This window comes from Schistocerca nitens, chromosome 1 (genome assembly GCF_023898315.1).
Source record: "Schistocerca nitens isolate TAMUIC-IGC-003100 chromosome 1, iqSchNite1.1, whole genome shotgun sequence".
Classification (NCBI taxonomy): Eukaryota; Metazoa; Arthropoda; class Insecta; order Orthoptera; family Acrididae; genus Schistocerca; species Schistocerca nitens.
In genome coordinates, this window is record NC_064614.1 from 437633211 (window position 1) to 437655423 (window position 22213).

Sequence of the window (22213 nt, forward strand, 5' to 3'; positions counted from 1 at the left end):
GTTAAGTTTTCTACTAAGGTTATTTCTGTTATTCTTCATTACCTGCATCTTTCTTCTGTTTACTCTTAGTCAGTACTGTGTATTCAGTAGACTGTTCATTCTATTCAACGCGTCCTATAATTCTTCCTCACATTCACAACCTTAGAAGAGTAAAATGGTTCATAAAAATACTCAAATATTATAATACAATGATGGATGTTCTAATTAGATAAGTCTTACAATGATACACATATCAAAAAAAGTTTCGCGTCGCCGGCCGAAGTGGCCGTGCGGTTAAAGGCGCTGCAGTCTGGAACCGCAAGACCGCTACGGTCGCAGGTTCGAATCCTGCCTCGGGCATGGATGTTTGTGATGTCCTTAGGTTAGTTAGGTTTAACTAGTTCTAAGTTCTAGGGGACTAATGACCTCAGCAGTTGAGTCCCATAGTGCTCAGAGCCATTTTTAGTTTCGCGTCACATCGGTTCCGAGAGTTCAGGAACCTGCACAGTAAAATTGGAATAGAGATCAACACAAAACATCATTTCCGCCCTTTATATTGTTCATGAAAACCACACATTGCATGTTGTACCGCCAAACAGCAAGACCTTCAGAGGTGGTGGTCCAGATTGCTGTACACACCGGTACCTCTAATACGCAGTAGCACGTCCTCTTGCATTGATGAAAGTCTGTATTCGTTGTCGTGACATACTATCACAAGTTAATTAAGGCACTGTTGCTCCAGATTGTCCCACTCCTCAACCGTGATATTGCGTAAAGCCCTCAGAGTGGTTGGTGGATCACATACTCCATAAACAGCCCTTTTCAATCAATCAAAGGCATGTCCGATAGGGTTCGTGTCTCGAGAACATGCTGGCCACTATAGTCGAGCGATGTCGTTATCCTGAGGGAAGTCATTCACAAGATGTGCATGACAGGAGCGCGAATTTTCGTCCATAAAGACGAATGCCTCGCCAATATGGTGCCGATATAGTTTCACTATCGGTCGGAGGATGGCATTCACGTACCGTACAGTCATTACGGTGCCTTCCATGACCACCAGCGGCGTACGAGGGACCCACATAATGCCACCCCAAAACAGTAAGGGAACCTCCACCTCGCTGCACTTGCAGGACAGTGTGTCTAAGGCATTCATCCTGATCGGTTTGCCTCCAAACATGTCTCCGACGATTGTCTGGTTGAAGTGATATGGGACACTCATCGGTGAAGAGAACGTGATGCCAATGTTATTGGGCCCATCTGTAGCGCGCTGCATTATGTGCTTGCTACCAGGGTTCAAAATCTGTGTGAAATCTTATGGGACTTAACTGCTAAGGTCATCAGTGCCTAGGCTTACACACTACCTAACCTAAATTATCCTAAGGACAAATACACACACCCATGCCTGAGGGAGGACTCGAACCTCCGCCAGGACCAGCTGTCAGGGTTCCTCCGAGCCATAATCCGTAGGCAGCGGTCATCCACTGCAGTAGTAGCCCTTGGGTGGCATAAACGAGGCATGTCTTCGACAGTTCCTATCTCTCTGTATCTCCTCCATGTCCGAACAACATCGCTTTGGTTCACTCCGAGACGCCTCGACACTTCCCTTGTTGAGAGCCCTTCCTGGCACAAGGTAACAATGTGGACGCGATCGAAACGCGGTACTGATCGTCTAGGGATGGTTGAACTACAGACTACACGAGTCGTATACCTCCTTCCTGGTGGAATGACTGGAACTGATCGGCTGTCGGACCCCCTCCGTCTAATATGTGCTGATCATGCATCGATGTGTACATCTTTGGGCGGGTTTAGTGACATCTCTGAAGAGTCAAAGGGACTGTGTCTGTGATACAATATCGACAGTCAACATCTGTCTTGAGGAGTTCTGGGAACAGGGATGACGCAAAAATTTTTTGATGTGTGTATATTGTGGTGGCAGTGCAAATAACAAGTAAATAGTATTGCCCCTTCTGGCAGTAAGTCAGCTGTGTAAATGAAACAACTTGTCTAATTCATTTTATTTCTACCAATGTCTGTCTTTGCACAACATAAGAATGTTGCTTATTCAGGCTATGTGCCACCATCTTGAAAGTTACTAGAAATCATTAGCAAAAGTATTGTCTTCTATAATTATGGTACTTTAAAGAAACATTTTTAAGGTTTTTGAAAACATGGCTGATTTTGAGCGACATAAACGACAAATTACATAAATTTCACGACATTCTGTGTGTTGTGGTCTGTGTGCAGGGAAGAAGAGTCTGAAGTCACGACGAGTAAATACGTCACATCAGTCGACCACGTAGATATAGCTGGCTCGGTGTCTTACATGAACACAGGGTACAGGGTAAGTCACACAGCAGTTATTTTGTTCATTTATTTATACATTAGCTTCCACGGCACAACGTGAGCAAAGCTATTTGGTCAGGGAATTAGTTCATATATTGTATACGGAATGCTAATTAGAAAATTCATAAACAAGGAATTAAAGGATTAATAAAACATAAAAAACAGAGCATACTAATAAATAACACTTTACAAAGAAGAGTTCTGAACTTCTGTGAGGATCTCCAGCATAGAATAGGAGTATGACACAAGGAAAGCTTTCAACTAGGATTTGAATACTTGTATCATTGCCGGCCAGTCTGGAACCGCGCGTCCGCTACCGTCGCAGGTTCGAATCCTGCCTCGGGCATGGATGTGTGTGTTGTCCTTAGGTCAGTTAGGTTTAAGTAGTTCTAAGTTCTATGGGACTGATGACCTCAGCAGTTAAGTCCCATAGTGCTCAGAGCCATTTGAACCTGTATCATTCAGTTCTTTCAGTTCTGCTGGAATCCTATTGAAAATGATATCTGCTGAATAGTATACATCAGTACTCGCCAAACTGTGAGACGTCGGCCGAATGTGGAGTGGATTAAGTGTTAGTGCGGCACACGGTTCTCAGCCATAGTTATAATAATATGCATCTGGGAACTAACAGCTGAATCCAAAAATCTCAACTACAGTTAACAAATACCCAAGAGTGTAGTTTTCCTGTTCAGGAACAAACAAAAATAGCTACAGAGGCAGTATTATAAGATGTGCTTAATTTTAGCAGAAGTTGGTGAATTCGACTGTGAGCTATCTGAATGTGGCCGCTTACCTCAGTGGCAGAGGGTAAGTAGCACATCCACTGCAGGGTTGGAGGATGTGAGGTGGAGACTATTTTATTACTGTCTTCCAGTAGTGAAAACTCATCGGCGAGTGGGACTTGTACCAGTCATCTGCTATAGTATAAATTTTGACACGGAAGTAAAATGAATTCGCTTAAACCGTCCTCTCACGGGACGTGAAACGCTCTTGGACGAGGAGCGAGGCCCAGGAGAACGACAGGCCGTGGCGCGTCACGCTGCAGGCCTTACATGTGCCAGCGGCCCACTCCATTGCGGAGCGAGTACCTATTTTAGACATGTTTGATAATTCTTGACTGAGCGTCCAGATGCATGCAAGCTTTCGGTAGCACACGGCAAAGTTAAGGCCTTTAGTGGGTACCTTTTCAATTGCATATTGATTTCCTGTGGGTCCTGCACGGAGCCGAGCGTTATCGAAGTGTGGCGGGCAAGCCCACTAGTCTGACGTCACAAGCTTCCTTCCGGGTCCGTCCATCTCGTGTGCCGCGGACGAGGAGCTGGTGATATCACAGCGCGGAACTCGGTGCCCACGGGATAAACGGTCTCGCAAACGATCTTGTGACGTCACACTAGCCGGCTTGTCCGCCACATTTCGCAAACGCTCGATTTCATGCAGGACCCACGGGAAAGCAATATGCAGTTGAGAAGGCACCTACTGAAGGCCTTAACATTGCTGTGTGTTCTCGAGAGCTTGCATGCATCTAAACGCGCAGTCGATAATTATCACACTCGTCAAAAATACAAACATCAAAAAAAGTTTTGCATCACCCAGGTTCCCAGAACTCTTGAAGATAGACGTTGGCTGTGGATATTGAATCACAGACACAGTCCCTTTGACTCTTCAGAGATGTCATTAAACCCACCCAAAGACGTAAACAACCATGCATGAGAAGCGGATATTAGACGGAGGGGGTCCGACAGCCGATCAGATCCAGTCATTCCACCAGGAAGGAGGTATACGACTCGTGTTGTCTGTAGTTCAACCACACCTAGACGGTCAATACCGCGGCTCGATCGCGTCCGCATTGTTAATTTGTGCTAGGAAGGGCTCTCAACAAGGGAAGTGTCCAGGTGTCTCGAAGTGAACCAAAGTGATGTTCGACCATGGAGGAGATACAGAGAGACAGGAACTGTCGGTGACATGCCTCGCTTACGTCATCCAAGGGCTGCTACTTCAGTGGATGACCGCTAACTACGGATTATGGTTCGGAGGAACCGTGACAGCAACGTCACCATGTTGAATAATGCTTTTCGTGCAGCCACAGGACGTCGTGTTACGACTAAAACAGTGCGCAATACGCTGCATGATGCACAACTTCACTCCCGACGTCCATGGCGAGGTCCGTTTTCGCAACCACGACACCATGCAGCGCGGTACAGATGGGTCCAACAACATGCCGAATGGACCTCTTAGGATTGGCATCACGTTCTCTACACCGATGACTGTCGCATATGCCTTCAACCAGGCAATCGTGGGAGGCATGTTTGGAGGGAACCCAGTGAGGCTGAACGCCTTAGACACACTGTCCAGCGAGTGCAGCAAGGTGGAGGTTCCCTAATGTTCTGGGGTGGCATTATTGGGGGCCGACGTACGCCGCTGGTGGTCATGGAAGGCGCCGGACGGCTGTACTATACGTGAATGCCATCCTCCGACAAATAGTGCAACCATATCGGCAGCATATTGGCGAGACATTCGTCTTTATGGTCGAAAACTCGCGCCCCCGTCATACATATCTTGTGAATGACTTCCCTCAGGATAACGACATCGCTCGACTAGAGTGCCCGGCATGTTCTCCAGACACGAACCATATCGCACATGCCTGTGATTGATTGAAAAGGGCTACTTATTGCCGATGTGACCGACCAACCACTCTGAGGGCTTTACGCCATATCTCCGTTGAGGAGTGGGACAATCTGGACCAACAGTGCCTTGATTAAATTGTGGTAGTATGTCACGACGATGAATACTGACTTTCATCAACGCAAGAGGACGTGCTACTTGGTATTAGAGGTACCGGTGTGTACAGCAATCTGGATCACCACGTCTGAAGGTCTCGCTGTATGGTGGTACAACATGCAATGCGTGGTTTTCATGAGCAATAAAAACGGCGGAAATGATGTTTATGTTGATATCTATTGCAATTTTCTGTACACTTTCCGGAACTCTTCGAACCAAGGTGATGCCAAACTTTTTATGATGTGTGTAGTAACTCGCTCCCCGCCAGAGGCGGCTGCTGGCGTCTGTAAGGCCTGCAGTGTCGCAGAGCCTGTCTTTCTCGTGGGCCTCGGTGGAATTACGCATTCCACTACAACGCAGAGCGTGAAATGAACAATGTGTCAGATCATATCTTTGCCTCATGGAGAGAAACATGGCCAATGAGATGCGACAACGTTGTACGTCACAAACAGAACTTATGATCCGCGATATTCAGGTAAAGTACGTATTTTGTGGGTTCTCTTCAGAGGTAAACTAGTATTTTGTGGGTTTTCTTCATCATTGAGTCCATGGTATGAATATAGTTTGTTTCAGAGCATCAGCAAACAGGATCTCTCGACAATGTGTCTTTTAGCTACGATCTTTTGTAAGAAAATGACGCAAAATTACGTACCTTATATCAAAGGCGCGTCGTTTTGATACAATTCATCATAGTTAAATTTCAACTAATGACATTTGTAGATACGGTCTTTAGGCGGTGTATAATATGTACGGAGGCCCAGATGCCATGATGAACTTATAGTTCAATTGATAGCGTCGTGAAATGTGAAGCAACAGACAGTTGGTTTGGTTCCTACTCCTACCAGTACTTTTTTCCACTTTTTGTTTTCTAAAAGACTGTAAACTTTCTCAATAATTTAATAGAAGTGTTATCTGCAGTAGTAGCGCCTCCCCCCTCTTACCCGTCGGAGGTTTGAGTCCCCCCTCGGGCATGGGTGTGTATTGTCCTTAGCGGAAGTTGTTTAAGACAGTTTACGTAGTGTGTAAGCCTACAGACCGATTACCTCAGCAGTTTGGTCTCATAGGAACTTACCACAAATTTTCAATTTGCATTAGTCGATGTTATTTATTATGAGTAATTAATTTGCTGCAATTCTTGTTGCAGAGACCAACGACTGGAACGTTTCTCCACTAGCCATAAGTCTTAACATACCTGCCAGTCTCTGTTACAAAGTAAACACAAGTTAAAACACAAGCTATACATTGAAAGTTTTTACTCTTATGAAACTTTATGTAAAATATAGATACTTATATATACACTATGTGATCAAAAGTATCCGGAAACCTGGCTGAAAAAAGACTTACAAGCTCGTGGTGCCCCCCGTCGGTAATGCTGGAATTCAGTATGGTGTTGGCCCACCCTTAGCCTTGATGACAACTTCCGCACTCCCAGGCATACGTTCAGTGCCGTAAGGTTTCTTGGGGAGTGTTAGCCCATTCTTAACGGAGTGGTGCACTGAGGAGAGGTATCGATGTCGGTCGCTGATGTCTGGCACGAAGTCGGCGTTCCAAAACATCCCAAAGGTGTTCTATAGGTTTCAGGTCTGGACTGTGTAGGCCAGCCCATTACAGGATGTTACTGTCGTGTATACACTCCGCCACAAGCCGTGCATTGTGAACAGGAGCTCGATCGTGTTGAAAGATGCAAACGCCATCCCCAAATTGCTCCTCAACAGTGGGAAGCAAGTAGATGCTTAAAACATCAATGTATACCTGTGCTGTGATAGTGCCATGCAAAACAATAAGGGATGCAAGCCCCCTCCATGAAAAACACGACCACATCATAACACTACCGCCTCCAAATTTTACTGTTGGCACTATACACGCTGGCAGATGACGTTCACCGGGCATTCACCATAGCCACACCCTGCCATCGGATCGCCACATTGTGTACCGTGATTCGTCACTCCACACAACGTTTTTTCACTGTTCAATCGTCCAATGTTTACGCCCCTTACACCAAGGGAGGCTTCGTTTGGCATTTACCGGAGTGATGTGTGGCTTATGACTAGCCACTCGACCATGAAATCCAAGTTTTACCCACCTCCTGCATAACTGTCATAGTACTTGCAGTGGATCCTGATGCAGTTTGGAATTCCTATGTGATGGTCTGGATGGATGTCTGCCTATTGCACATTACGACCCTCTTCTACTGTCGGCGGTCTCTGTCAGTCATCAGACGAGGTCGGCCTTTACGCTTTTGGTGTACATGTCCCTTCAAGTTTCCAATTCACTATCACATCGGAAAGAGCAGACCTAGGGATGTTCAGGAGTGTGAAAATCGTGCGTACAGACGTATGACACAAGTGACACCCAATTACCTGACTACCAATATATATAGTTGGCCCGTTAGATGGCACTGCCATAGGTCAAACGGATATGAACTGCATGTTTTAAAATAGGAACCCCCATGTTTTATTACATATTCGTGTAGTACGTAAAGAAATATCAATGTTTTAGTTGGACCGCTTTTTTCGCTTTGTGACAGATGGCGCTGTAATAGTCACAAACATATGGCTCACAGTTTTGAACGAACAGTTGGTAACAGGTAGGTTTTTTAAATTAAAATACAGAACGTAGGTACGTTTGAACATTTTATTTCGATTGTTCCATTGTGGTACATGTACCTTTGTGAACTTATCATTTCTGAGAACGCATGTTGTTACAGCGTGATTACCTCTAAATACCACATTAATGCAATAAATGCTCAAAATAATGTCCGTCACCTCAATGCATTTGGCAATATGTGAAACGACATTCCTCTCAGCAGCGAGTAGTTCTCCTTCCGTAAGGTTCGCACATGCATTGACAATGCGCTGACGCATGTTGTCAGGCGTTGTTGGTGGATCACGATAGCAAATATCCTTCAACTTTCCCCACGGAAAGAAATCCGGAGATGTCAGATCCAGTGAATGTGCGAGCCATGGTATGGTGCATCGACGACCAATCCATCAGTCATGAAATATGCTATTCAATACCGCTTCAACCGCACACGAGCTATGTGCCGGACATCTATCATGTTGGTAGTACATCGCCACTCTGTCATGCAGTGAAACATCTTGTAGTAACATCGGTAGAACATTACGTAGGAAATCAGCATACATTGCGCCATTTAGATTGCCATCGATAAAATGGGGGCCAATTATCCTTCCTCCCATAATGCCGTACCATACATTAACACGCCACGGTCGCTCATGTTCCACTTGTCGCAGCCAGCGTGGATTTTCCGTTGCCCAATAGTGCATATTATGCCGGTTTACGTTACCGCTGTTGGTGAATGACGCATTGTCTCTAAATAGAAATCGTGCAAAAAATTCTGTCATCGTCCTGTAATTTCTCTTGTGCCCAGTGGCAGAACTGTACACGACGTTCTAAGTCGTCGCCATGCAATTCCTGGTGCATAGAAATATGGTACGGGTGTAATCGATGTTGATGTAGCATTCTCAACACCGACGTTTTTGAGATTCCCGATTCTCGCGCAATTTGTCTGCTACTGATGTGCGGATTAGCCGCGACAGCAGCTAAAACACCTACTTGGGCATCATCATTTGTTGCAGGTCGTGGTTGACGTTTCACATTTGGCTGAACACTTCCTGTTTCCTTAAATAACGTAACTATCCGGCGAAGAGCATACATAGCACACGCCCGTTGGGCGTTTTGATCACAATAGCTACACATCAACACGATATCGATTTTTTTCCGCAATTGGTAAACGGTCCATTTTAACACGGGTAATGTATCACGAAGCAAATACAGTCACCACTGGAGGAATGTTACGTGATACCACGTACCTAGATGTCTGTGACTATTACAGCGCCATCTATCACAAAGCGAAAAAAGTCGTCCAACCAAAACATTCATATTTCTTTACGTACTACACGAATATGTAATGAAAAATGGGGGTTCCTATTTTAAAAAACGCAGTTAATATCCGTTTGACCCATGGCGGCGCCATCTAGAGGGCCGACCATAGCGCCATCTGGTTTCCCCATCAAGCTAGACGAGTTTAGTTCTCTGTAGTTTTTTCGTTGGATGCTTATTTCGTGAGATATTTTTGGCCTTTTCACTATCAATGGACCGCCCCGAATAAAAGTATCCGAACTCCCACAAACTTGTAAGTCATTTTCAGCCAGGGGTCCGGATACTTATGATTTTATATATATAGTATACAACAAAGGGTGCAAGCCCCCTCCAAGAAAAAGACAACCACACCGTAACACTACCGCCTCCGAATTTTGCTAGAGATTAATGGATAGAGTACTTGTCGATGTAAAATCCGCCTCACATTGCGAGGCCAGTACGGCACAGTGCACTGAGGTGGAAGGGAAGTAGTTGCGCATGCGTAAACAAACAGATTGTCGATCCCAAACCAGTAGATGCCAACACCGTAAATACCGCGGTATCCATGGGCGTTTACAGTTGGTTTCCAACTAGAGTTTAAACGATACCTCAGCAAGGTTTGATTTGCAGACCCATGTTCATTTGAGGTTTTTATCTACTTTTGGCCTGTACTTCCCATGTATGGATTACTAACCATCACTTCTGAAATACCCTGACGTACCTACTAGTAGAAACTGTTCGCTAACTCAACTGAAAAATCTTCGTATTTTCGGTTTTAAACTGGATGTAGTTATAGTATCTAATGTCAGTCAATGCATGCATAATATCCATGTCCTAGAGGTTGCATGACTACCATCACTTTGAAGTGATGGAACAGGAGATTTCTTCGCTATTCATCATCACTAACTCCCGAAGACAGACGTTGACTGTGGATATTGTATCACAGACACAGTCCCTTTGACTCTTCAGAGATGTCACTAAAACCCCCTAAAGATGAAAACAACCATGCATGAGCAGCGCCTCTTAGACGGAGGGGGTTTTGACAGCCGATTAGTTCCAGTCATTCCACCAGGAAGGTGAGAACCTTTAACATTGCAGCACCTCAGCAATTGTGAATAATTTAATGATTATAAAGAATCCCCCTAGATTGCAAATAGAAACCGAATATTGACCTAGGTTTCGGCGCGGATAACCACGCCTTCTTCGGAAGACACTAAAGCTAAAAACTGCCTGAAGAGGCATGGTCCAACATTAATACAGAATGCCCAAAAGGGCAAAAGACTAGCATAAAATGTAAAATAAACGGTACGTGTGTACCATGTCAATAGCTGTACTTAGCTCAAACGTCAGAAGCGTGCTTCCTCACCCCAGCCAACTTTCGGTCGGCCGCGGGCGGTCAGGTAAACAGGAAGGAGTTACACAGCTTGTGTTGTATGAAGTTCAACCATGCCTAGACGGTCAATTCCGCGTTTCGATCGCATTGGCATTGTTACTTTGTGCCAGGAAGGGCTCCCAAGAAGAAAAGTGTCCATGCGTCTCGGAGTAAACCAAAGCAATGTTGTCCGAACATGGACGAGATACAGAGACACAGGAACTGTTGATGACATGCCTCACTCAGGCCGCCCTAGGGCTACTACTGCAGTGGATGACCGCTACCTGCGGATTATGGCTCGGAGGAACCCTGACAGCAACGCCACCATGTTGAATAATGCTTTACGTGCAGCCATAGGACGTCGTGTTACGACTCAAACTGTGCGCAATAGGCTGCATGATGCGCAACTTCACTGCCGACGTGGTCGTGGAAGGCGCTGTAACGGCTGTACTACATTTGAATGCTATCCTCCGACCAATAATGCAACCATATCGGCAGCATATTGGCGTGGCATTCGTTTACAGGGACGAAAATTCGCGCCCCCGTCGTACACATCTAGTGGATGACTTCCCTCAGGATAACGACATCGCTCGACTAGAGTGGCCAGCGTGTTCTCCAGACACAAACAATATCGAACATGCGTGTGATTGATTGAAAAGGGCTATTTATGGACGATGTGACCCACAAACCACTCTGAGGGATCTACGCTGAATCGCCGTTGAGGAATGGGACAATCTGGACCAACGGTGCCTTGATGAACTTGTGGATAGTATGCGACGACGAATACAGACTTGCATCAATGCAAGAGGACGTGTTACTGGGTATTAGAGGTACCGGTGTGTATAGCAATGTGGACCACCACCTCTGAAGGTCTCGCTGTATGGTGGTACAACATGCAATGTGTTGTTTTTATAAGCAATAAAAAAGGCGGAAATGATGTTTTGTGTTGATCTCTATTCCAATTTTCTCTACATGTTCCGGAACTCTCGGAACCGAGATGATGGAAATTTTTTTTTGATGGGTACATTAAGAAGCCCCGAAATATCTCCTCTTCCATCTCTTCAGAGTAGTGATAGTCATTGCAACCTCTGTAACATGAATATTATGCATGTGCAGACTGACATTAGACAGTATATTTTTTTTCCTTATTGTTATTTTCAAACGCGTACAAACAGGCAGGCTGTCAGCAGCATGTTACGCCGCTCTTCAGCCATAGAATAGAGAAATAAACAACAGAAGGAATACACATAAGTGACATAACGGTGGGCAATAAAACAGTAGACAAATAAAGACAAACACGGAGCCGTTCACACTCGACGAGAATCCACACTACAAACTGTTGATACGACACACAAACACTGAAGATGGCGATGGCACAGGTGAACGATGGAGTGCAACGGTGAACACTGAACACTAAACACGACGGCACGCACGAGACACTGATGGCGATGATCTCCGGCGCGCGAATGTCCACTTAGCGTGTGCGAGTCCGGGGACCTGCCAAGAGGGGAAGAAGGGTGAAGGGGGGGGTGAGAGGGGAAAACAAAGATGCCAATGGCTGAGGAGATGGGGGGAGGAGTAGAGGGACAGGGGAGGGGAAGCGCGGGGGAGGAGTGGGGAGAAAAGGAAGAGGGAGGGAAGAGTGAGAGAAGGGATGGAGGGTGCTCAAAGGAGCAAACACAGGAAGAGGGAGGGAGGATCAAAGTTGGTAGGAGGGGTAGATGGAGGGGAGGAGGGCATCATCAGGGAGAAGGAGCTGGCGGAAGCCACCTTGGGAGAAGGTAAGGAGGGTTGAGAGATGGAGACCAGGTGGGACGTGGGAATACAGGGTCAGCAGCGGGTGGGGGTGGGAGAGGATGGGGGAGACAAGCGGGTGAGGAGGATCGAGCTTTCGGGAGGTGTACAGGATCCGTATCCGTTCAAGGAAAAGGAGGAGGTGGGGGAACGGAATGAGATCGTACAGGATCCGCGTGGGGGAGGGGAGAGGGATGCGATAGGCAAGGCGGAGAGCATGGCGTTAAAGGATATGAAGGGAATGGTAAAAGGTATGGGGGGAGGCGGAGATCCAGGCAGGATGAGCGTAACAGAGGATAGGGCAGATGAGGGATTTATAGGTGTGGAGTATGGTGGAGGGGTCCAGACCCCACGTACGGCCGGAAAGGAGCTTGAGGAGATGGAGTCGGGAGCGTGCCTTGGCTTGGATTGTCCGGAAATGGGGGTGACGCCAAGGTACTTAAGGTTGGGGGTGAGGGCGATAGGACGGCCATAGATCGTGAGATAGAAATCAAGGAGGCGGAAGGAAGGGGTGGTTTTGCCTACAACGATCGCCTGGTTTTTGGAGGGATTGACCTTGAGCAACCACTGGTTGCACCAAGGAGTGAACCAGTCAAGATGGGATTGGAGAAGGTGTTGGGAACGCTGCAGGGTAGGGGCGAGGGCAAGGAAGGCGGTGTCATCAGCAAACTGGAGAAGGTGGACGGGGGGTGACGGCGGCGGCATGTCCGCCGTATACAAAAGGTACAGGAGGGGGGAGAGAATGGGGCCTTGGGGCACACTGGCGGAGGGAAAAAAGGTGTAGGAATCCGTGTTATGGATGGTGACATAGGAAGGACGGTGGAAGAGAAAGGAGCCGATCAGACGGACGTAGTTAATGGGAAGGGCGAAGATTTGGAGCTTGAAGAGGAGACTGGAATGCCACACACGGTCATAGGCACGTTCGAGGTCCAGGGAGAGGAAGATTGCGGAGCGACGGGAATTTAGCTGTTCGGAAAGGAGATGAGTGAGGTGGAGGAGAAGGTCATCAGAAGAGCAGGACGGTCGAAAGCCACACTGGGTAACTGGAAGGAGGCGGTGCTGGCGAAGATGCTGGTGGATGCGTTGGGTGAGGATGGATTCCAGGACCTTGCTGAAGACCGAGGTAAAGCTGATGGGACGATAGGAGGAGACGGCGGACGGCGGTTTACCAGGTTTAAGGAACATCAGGATACGGGAAGTTTTCCACAGGTCGTAGCCGGTGGACAGGACTACATTGTAGAGCCTGGCCAGGGTGGAGAGGAAATAGACAGGAGCTTCACTAAAGTGGCAGTAGGTGACACGATCGTGACCAGGAGCGGTATTGCGTTTCGTGCGGAGTGTAGCAATGAGATCCTGTGGAGTGATAGGGGCATTGAGTTCCGTGTGTGCAATGTTGTCCAAGTACTGGAAACCAGGTGCGAGGGGAGGGACAGAGGTATCAATTCGATCGTGGACATCCGGGAAGAGGAAGTAATCGAACTGGGGATCGTTGGGGATGGAGAAGACATCGGAAAGGTAGGAGGGAAAGTGATTGGCCTTACTAAGGGTGTCAGGAAAGGGGTGATCATCATGGAGAAGAGGATAGTAGGGGGAGGGTTTAGTTCCGGTAAGGCGATGGAAGGCTGACCAGTACTTGGACGAGTTTATAGGTAGGGTAGCATTTAAATGGGTGCATGTCTGTTACCAGTCCCGGCATTTCTTAGCCGCAAGCAAGTTTCGGATGTGTCTCTGGAGTTGCCGGTGGTGTCGTAGTGTGTCCGGGTCACGCGTGTGGAGGAAGGCATGGTAGAGACGGCGGGATTCATGGAGGAGAAGGATGGCCTGTGGGGGTAAGGTAGGACGGTGGGGGTGGGTGGCGACAGTAGGGACGTGGGCTTCCATGGTCTCAGACAAGGTCTGCTGGAGAAAGGAGGCAGCATGGGTAACATCGTCAGGGTGGTGGTAGGTGAAGGGGTGGCCTTCGACCCAGGTGGAGAGGGTATCCCGGTAGGCATTCCAGTCAGCACGGGAATAGTCATGGACGTACTTTGGGGGAGGGTCATTACGAGGGTCGGGGCGGGGGCGACGGCAGTCTGAAACGTTGAGGAGGACAGGGAGATGGTCGCTACCAATGGGGTCCAGGACATCCACCGCTATGTGGCCAAGGAGGTTGGGGGAGGAGAGGATGACATCGGGAGTGGAGTTGGATTCGGAGCGGGTGTGCTGGGGAATGGGGACGAGGTCGCCTTGGAGGGTGGAGAGGAACTGATGCCACCACCGTAACTGGGTGGCAGAGCGACTATGGATGTTGAGGTCGGCAGTGATCACGTAGGAGGAGAAGGTACGATCAATGTGGGAGAGGAAATCGAAAGGAATAGGGGCGTTAGGGCGGACATAGATGGTGGCGCAGGTGACAGTAGGGCGGGGGAAGAAGAGACTAAGGATCAGGTGTTCGGTGGGGTCGGAAAGGAGAGGTGGTGGCCAATGGCAACTCCACCACGCACAATCGGGAGGGAATTATCGGAGCGGTGGAGAAGGTAGGGCGAAGTGTGGACGGTGTGGTGGGGTTGGAGGTAGGTTTCATTGAGGAGGAAGGCATCCATGCGGTGGGTGGCAAGGGTGTGCATGAAGAGGTTCTTGTTGGCGGGAAGGGAACGGATGTTGTTGAACAGGATACGGTGCTGTCGCGCCATGACAGGGATTTAGATGAGGGTGTCGAGACGGGAGAAGGTTTAAATGGGCCTGGTTGTGGGAGTAGGTGGCATACATTTTTAGGTGGAAGACGGAACAGGCGGTGAAGGGTGTGAGGGCGCTGGAAAGGGTAACCTGATAATGTCCTCAGCGGTGGGGGGCGGCACGAAGGGAATTGCCAGGAGGGGTTGGGGCGTCCAGAGGACGGACAGGGACGGTGAGTTCATGAGTGGTCGGAGGGGGCCGGGCTTTACACTTTTGGGAGTAGGTGGGATGGGGGAGATTGCAGGTATTGCAGAAGGGAGGGGATTGAAGGTTAGGGCACTGCCGGAGGAAGTGCGCTTGCCTACAATGCGGGCAGGTGGGGGCCTCGCGGCACTCGGCTGTTGGGTGAACGTTATAGCGCAGACACCTCTGGCAGCACAGGGATTGAGGAGGGGAATGGGAGCGGTCGACCTTATAGCGCTGGTTGAACAGGAGGGCACCCTCCTTCAGGAGATGGTCTATGGAGGGAGCGTCCTCGGAGAAAACTCGCATAAGGCGGGTGGGGCTGGCCGAGTTGAAAATGCGGCGGACCGCCCGCACCTCCAGTGAGGGATGCGCCTTGAGCTCTGCCAACACCTTCTCCTACATGATCGTCGGACTAAGCCGAGTGATCACAGTGGTGAGGGTCGGCGGGCGATGTGGGGGTTGGGGTTGGCGGGTAGGAGATAGAGAAGAAGCAGGGGTGAGGGAAGCATTGGGGCCAAACTGGGTGATGGGGAGGCGGGAGAGGATGTCAGTATGGAGGGTGGGGCTGGGGGAGGAGATGAGAACTGAATGCCGTCTGGGAGTGAGGAGTGAGATGGGGGCAACAGAGAAGTGTTGGCGGAGGAGGAGGGAGAGGTTCCGGGCCTCGGGAAGGGAAGAATCGCGATGGGAGAGGAGGTATTTGTATAAAGAGGGGGGGGAGGAGGAGGAGGAGGAGGAGGAGGAGGAGGAGGAGGAGGAGGAGGAGGAGGAGGTGCAGGCGGAGGGAGCAGGGCCAGGCGGGGAGACATCCATGGCATCCTTGGGGGGGGGGGGGAAGGAGGACGGGGCGGGGCCTTTTGGGGAGCGGAGGAGGTGGTGGTGCCACTAGGGTGTTTAACAGCAGCAGAAGGGTGGGTGGTGACATGAGGGACGGGAGCTATAGGGAGGTGGTGGGAAGTGGCAGGTCCAGGTGTGGATGCAGCAGTCGGCCCCGGAGATGGTGACGGTGACGGTGAAGGCGACGGCGACGGCGACGGCGACGGTGGTGGCGGTGATGGCGAAGGCGATGGGGAGAGTTGGGCATGGGCAGTGGCCCGACGGGCCACCACCCTAGCTGGAGCTGCAGTGACAGGCTGGGGGAGTGGGGGGAAAGGATCAGAGGGAAAGGAGCGGGAGGAAGAAGCTGGAAAGGGGGCGACAAAGAGCGAGGGCGAAAGAAGAGTGAGAAGAGGAGGGTTGGAAAGAGGGGATGGGGGTGACTGGGCACACCATGTAATGGTGGTGGTGGCGGCAGAGGGCGAAGTGTAGACGATGGCAGTGGTGGTAGTAGTGGCAGTGGTGGGGGCTGACATGACGGCAGGGATGAACGAAAAAAGCACAGGACGAAAAGGAGATGCAAAAACGGGGGACGGACGAAGACCAGAGTCCCACGCTGCTGGCGCTGGCGCTGGCGACGGCTGGCAGGAACGCCGCAGCTGCTGCTGCTGCTGCTGCTGCCGCGGACGGGGCCGGGTCGCTGCTGCTGCTGCTGCGGGAGGGCTGGCTGGCTGGCTGGCTGGACCTCTGCTGCTGGCTGGACAGTTGCTGCTGGCCGGGACCGCTGCCGCTGGCCGGGACCGCTGCTGCTGCTGCTCGGCTGGACCGCTGCTGCTCGGCTGGCTGGCTGGCTGGCACCTGAAACCCTAACGCTTCGATTAGTGCTGGAATGGCACAATCGAAGGGCAGTATCCTTCCGGATTACTGCCGGAGATGTGTAGGCAGTATAACTATATTCAGTTTAAAACCAAAAATGCGATTAAGCGTCAGTTGAGATAACGTATAGCTTCTACTAGTACGAATGTCAGGTCGTTGTATAGCATTGTTCGCTGTTCAAGCCACTGATGAGTCCTGATCTTTTTTACGATTTCCTTGGCTTTTCTTCGACAACCGCTAACAGAGTTTTAGGTACGCCCATTTTGTTAAAGAAACTATGGAATTTACGAACCTAATGCTACACCAGATGCCACAGGTTGCCGCTGGAGAGCGCAAATCACGCTAACCACCTTGTCACGTGTGCCGCCGGCGCTGTTCCTCGTCAAGGGGGTCGTCGCTTCCGCGTCAACGGCAGCTGCCTCGTCCCGTGTGAGGACGGGTTTAGCACTGTCAGAGAAATTTACCCAACGTTTTTAGATGTTTATTGCAACTATACCATGGTTGAAATTATTTTGCACTTGACAGTTAGGTGCACATATTGTCTGTGATCTGACTGGGCCAGTCATGTGTTGCAGTCAGCGCGCGAGCTTTCCATAGTTACCATCTTTCCCACATACGCTCTGTTGCAACTGCAGGTGCCAATGCAGCGCGATGCTTTCGTCGGTTGTCAGGTGCAAAGTAATTTTAATCGCACTATAATGAGAGTACAGTCTGAAAACTATAGCCAAAGTTTCTAAATTTAGACGATGCAATGAAGATTGCATGCAATCATTTAGGTACAAATATGGACGAGATAGACAAAAATGAGCAATATCACATGTCACACTAATTAATCTTTTTACTTTTGTACTTGCTATGCTGACCTTGCACAAACGTACTTCGTAATCTTCTTCAGGGAAAAAATACACTGGTCCAAAACTCATTTTTGATAGTCACTCAAAATTACCAACAACCACTCAGCAGGTCTTAACCGGGCTGTTGAAGAAATGGTACGCTCTGCCACAAGAACTCCTTACAAACGTTGTGGCTAAATGGAATCAGGTCGCAGAGTATACATTGCCATCCGTGGTGATCACACACCCCATTAAGAACCACGTCCCGCCCTTTGTAATGTCCTGGGGCACATCGTAAGTACTCAGTGTTGTAATTAATGCTTTTGAATAAAAGTGGCATTTCCGTTTGTCTCATTGCGTTTTTTCTTCACTAGCCTACTGTGCTATACCGTAGCAGTTCTATGTATGTTTGGTCCAAGCTTCATCTATAATCCGTTCATCATAAGAATAAACTTGATGTAAAGAAACACAAACGCGATGATTGGTCAGAAGCCGTAGCACATGCACACTATTGTTGTTACGCTCTTGGAAATAGGTCCTACTTACGTATTAGAAACATTATTACTAAGTTACGTTAAATGGGGCTTTAAGATATTCAAATGTATTAACAGCCATCAACGTTTTCTTAATCACGCTTTAGCTACGTAGTTTTTATTTCAAAAATCGTGTACAGTCACAGCCTCTGCAGCGGTGTGCTCTGATAGTCGCGCTGTTAATGCGCAGTATGAAAATCGCTGAGGCTGCTTCCTGTTCCGTAGTGAAAGACGCAAGTGGAATGCGGTTAAAAAGTGCCGAGAAATAGGCTGTACCTAATGTCTTTCGTGAATTTAGGGAGATAATCGGCTTTTAAGTTTTCCAGCAACTGCATGTACTATAGCTGCCTTCTAAACAGAAATCGTATGTGTAGTGCAGGCGGTAGCGTGAAGGATTGTTTGTTAAATGTTTCCAGAAATTAATGGTTTGTATCAGTTTTTTTCTCGTTCAATTTGAAATACCTACATATCGTATTTATAAAACTGATCATCATTTTTTATGAATATTGCGCGTCTTCTTGTTCCTAATTACATATTGGACGCGAAATTCCTGTTTTCGTTTCAAGTACAAATTCTTGATTATCGATGTTTTATGAAAGACTGATCATAAAAGTTGCTTAAATTAAGAAAACATAACAATTTAATTTTTAAGGCAAAAATTAAAAACCAAATCCTCTTTATTTGCACTATGTCCATCATTTTATACCACAGAGGTAGATAAGTATCGTAGAAACATGAAAAACAATCATTTTCACAGCATCGAGCACATCATACAAATGCTGGATTTTTACTTTTGCTGCTGTACCATTACAATATGAACCCAACAGAACTGATCTGGAGCCAAGTTGCGGGTTTTGGTCCGAGAAGTAAGAAGACTGTTAAGATGGCAGACGTACTAGAACAAACGCACGCAGATTGTTCACATGTCACTGCCGAAAGCTGGCGGGATATAGAACGGCCCGTCATAAAAGAAGAAGAGAAAATGCGGTGCCTGGTTGGCTTTGTGGATTCTGTTGTTGATAGGCTCGTTATCAATGCAGCAGGTGACACTTCCAGAACTGAAATGTATTTCTCGGATTCGGATAAGGAAGGAGCTAAGAGATTACCAGACTAGTGACTGTAATTAATACCTTCGGTGGCTTCAGTATTCAACAGTAGGGTAAAATACCTGCAGTATGCTTTTGCATTACACACAACTCGGTCAGAAAAATCACCCTATGTTTAAGTTAGAAATTTTCATCTCTGTTGTTTGTAATTAGAATACTATGTCAGGGGAGAACGAGTGCATTTCATGCCTTCCGTCTGGTCACCTAAGAAGCGCTCGGTAGTGCAGGAGTTTCTCCGAATATTACCGGTATTTCATTCTCTTAAAAAAAAATGACATTCGAAGCGATATTATTTCTTTGCCCGTCTCTTTTTACGTCTGAACTGCAACTGCTCACATCATTGCAGGTTAGTTGGACCTTTGGCTGCCAGTGCTGTCCAAGATTAATGCGCCGGTGAAGCTGTTGTCCCGCATTATCTCTAACTCTATGAGCCGTGTAACACAGCATAAAACGTATCCATATGATCGTACTTGACTGTCCTGGTCACAGCTTGGCTTCCGCTCCACGTGAAACGAAATCCAGTAAGATTCAAGCAAACGCGGAGGGATAGATGGCGTAATGTTTACATCTGGTTTATTCTTATGATACACGGGTTATAACTATTTTAATCGACAGTGACACATCATAAGAAAGTTACATCCGTCCGTAAGTTTTGCACACCACTGTACGTCGATTCCCCATTCTCTCCCTTATCCTTTTTTCTTTACGTGAAATGTATGTTAGGACATTCAGCTTTAAACGCCAGTTCTCCAAATTTTCTCAATAGTGTTTCGCAAAAAGATAGTGGTCTTTCCTTCAGGGATTCCCATTTGAGTTCCGAAGCATTTCCGTAATACTTGCATGTTGATAGAAGCAACAATTCCAGCAGCACGCCTCTGCTTGCTTCGATGTCTTGCTTTGATCCAGTCTGGTGGGGATCCCTAACACTAGAGCGGTACTCGAGAATATGTCACACTAGTGTTGTACACGTGGTCTCTTTCGTACATAATACAATCACATTAATGTGACCATATGTCAAAAGCCTGAATAACCACCTTTTGCAGCGAGAGACGCGCAGGAGGGAGAGTCAGTGACATTCTGGGGAGTGCTGACAGGGACGGGGGGCGACGCCGACTCAAGTGCTGTGGCCGCCTGCTCTAGGTCTCTCGGTTGAGGATCCATGGAGCGAAGAGTTCGATCGAGGTGGTCCCACAGGTTCTGGACTCGGTTTAAATCCGGGGAACTTGGTGGCTAGGAGGGAACGGCCAATTCATCCAGGTGCTCTTCGAACTATGCACGTACGCTCGGACCTGTGTGACACGGTGCATTGTCCTGCTGGTAGATGCCGTCGTGCCAAGGAAAAACATACTGCACGTGGCGATGGTCATGGTCCCCAATAATAGATGCAGACTTGTGCTGGTACACTGTGGCTTCCAGAAAGACAAGATCACTAAGGGAATGCCACGAAAACATTCCCCAGGCCATAACGCTCCGTCCTGGCTGCAGGATGTTTGCTTTCAGGCATTTCACACCGTACACGCCGATGGCCATTTGTCCGATGGAATATAAAACATGATATAACCTCCCAACAGATAAATTCCGTAACCTCGCAATGAAAAGGTGACTAACCTTTCAATAAAAATGTGACTCATATATGACCTTCAACAGAAGTCTCGTAATATAACCTTTCAATAATTAACTGACTGTGAATCTAAACTGATAAATCTGGGTGTCAGCCATGGCCCACGAGAAAGACAGGCCGCGGCGCGTACGTCACGAAGGTAGTCCTGAACGCGCTCGCAAGCTCAGCTCAGCAGACAAAATGCGTTTCTAAACCTGTTAACTCGCAGTTGGTCGTATAAGTACTAACGAGAATTGCATGTTCCACTGGAATCTGCTATTATAAAGTCTTACTGATTAACAGCACTGCATCAAAATTAAGATCAATACTCAATAGAAATGGTATGACGGCTTGTTCATAGCATGCAGTCTCTCCTGCTTAACATTACTCATTACATGCTGGAAGTGGTGCCTTATGCAACTGATAATCATTTTAACATGATTTTATTTTATTCTACGTCCGTACAGCCGTAACAAATTATAATTAGGCCCATGGACTTCCCATCATTATAGGACTATTAACAGTAAATTCCATAATAGCGGTTTCCAGTAGAAGATTCAGTTTTCGTTTGTACGGACACGCCTAGTCACAAGTTAACAGGTGTCTGTCTCGTAGGCCTCGATGTCAGCAGTGCTGCGTCATGGCCCTGACAAATCATTCTGAATAAACTGAAAATTCTTACCTCAATGATGTCGCCGGATAACGCGTATATATCTACTCCTATAAGAAATTTTTCTGACACAGCCCAGTGCAATGCTGGCCACTAGATTGTGTTATGTATGAAAAACAACTGATTTTCTTTACGATAATCTGCATGACTATGAAAAGGAGAAATTAGTAAAAACTTTAAATGCAGACGAATGACAGTCAAAAATTATTTTTATAAGAAAAATTATTATTGAAAGATTTTTTGGAAACATTTACATGGTACTTTGACATAACAATAGTACAAAAATCAGTTGTAGCAATTAACATATGCGCGCGGCAATAAAGAACATTAATATTTTGCTTTTACCTTATACTACATCGCTCAGGCACCGCCATCGTTCTCCACGACCGGCCTTGGTAATTCCATAACTCTACTGCTCTTCTCAAGCTACAAAACACCACTACTGGAGTGCATTGTCCGAACTCCAGGACACAAGAGCTCTCTGTGAGCCATACAACTCGACAACTGCTCTCTACGAGCGACCTGACCCAACCGCCCGACTGCGAGCTACTGCTCCTACTGCTGCCGACACTGCTCTCTGGTCTGCGGTTCTATTGTAGCTTACATATCGTAGGCAGAACGAAGTTACATCTGCTCGAGTGCGCTGGCAATAAATTCCTTAGTCATGGACCTCTTACAATGATTCATCTGAAAAGGGCCACCTATCGCCACTCAATGCACGTCCAGTAGCGGC

The 22213-nt window shown here is 47.7% G+C and overlaps 1 protein-coding gene across 1 annotated transcript in view; it reads left to right on the forward strand.

Annotated features, from left to right (window-relative positions):
- Positions 1 to 22213, forward strand: part of LOC126252885 (uncharacterized) — a 213062-nt gene that overhangs the window by 72089 nt on the left and 118760 nt on the right. Inside the window, exon 5 of the mRNA XM_049953890.1 lies at positions 2224 to 2320. Coding sequence (XP_049809847.1) covers positions 2224 to 2320 — 97 coding nt within the window. The remainder of the gene's footprint in view (positions 1 to 2223; positions 2321 to 22213) is intronic.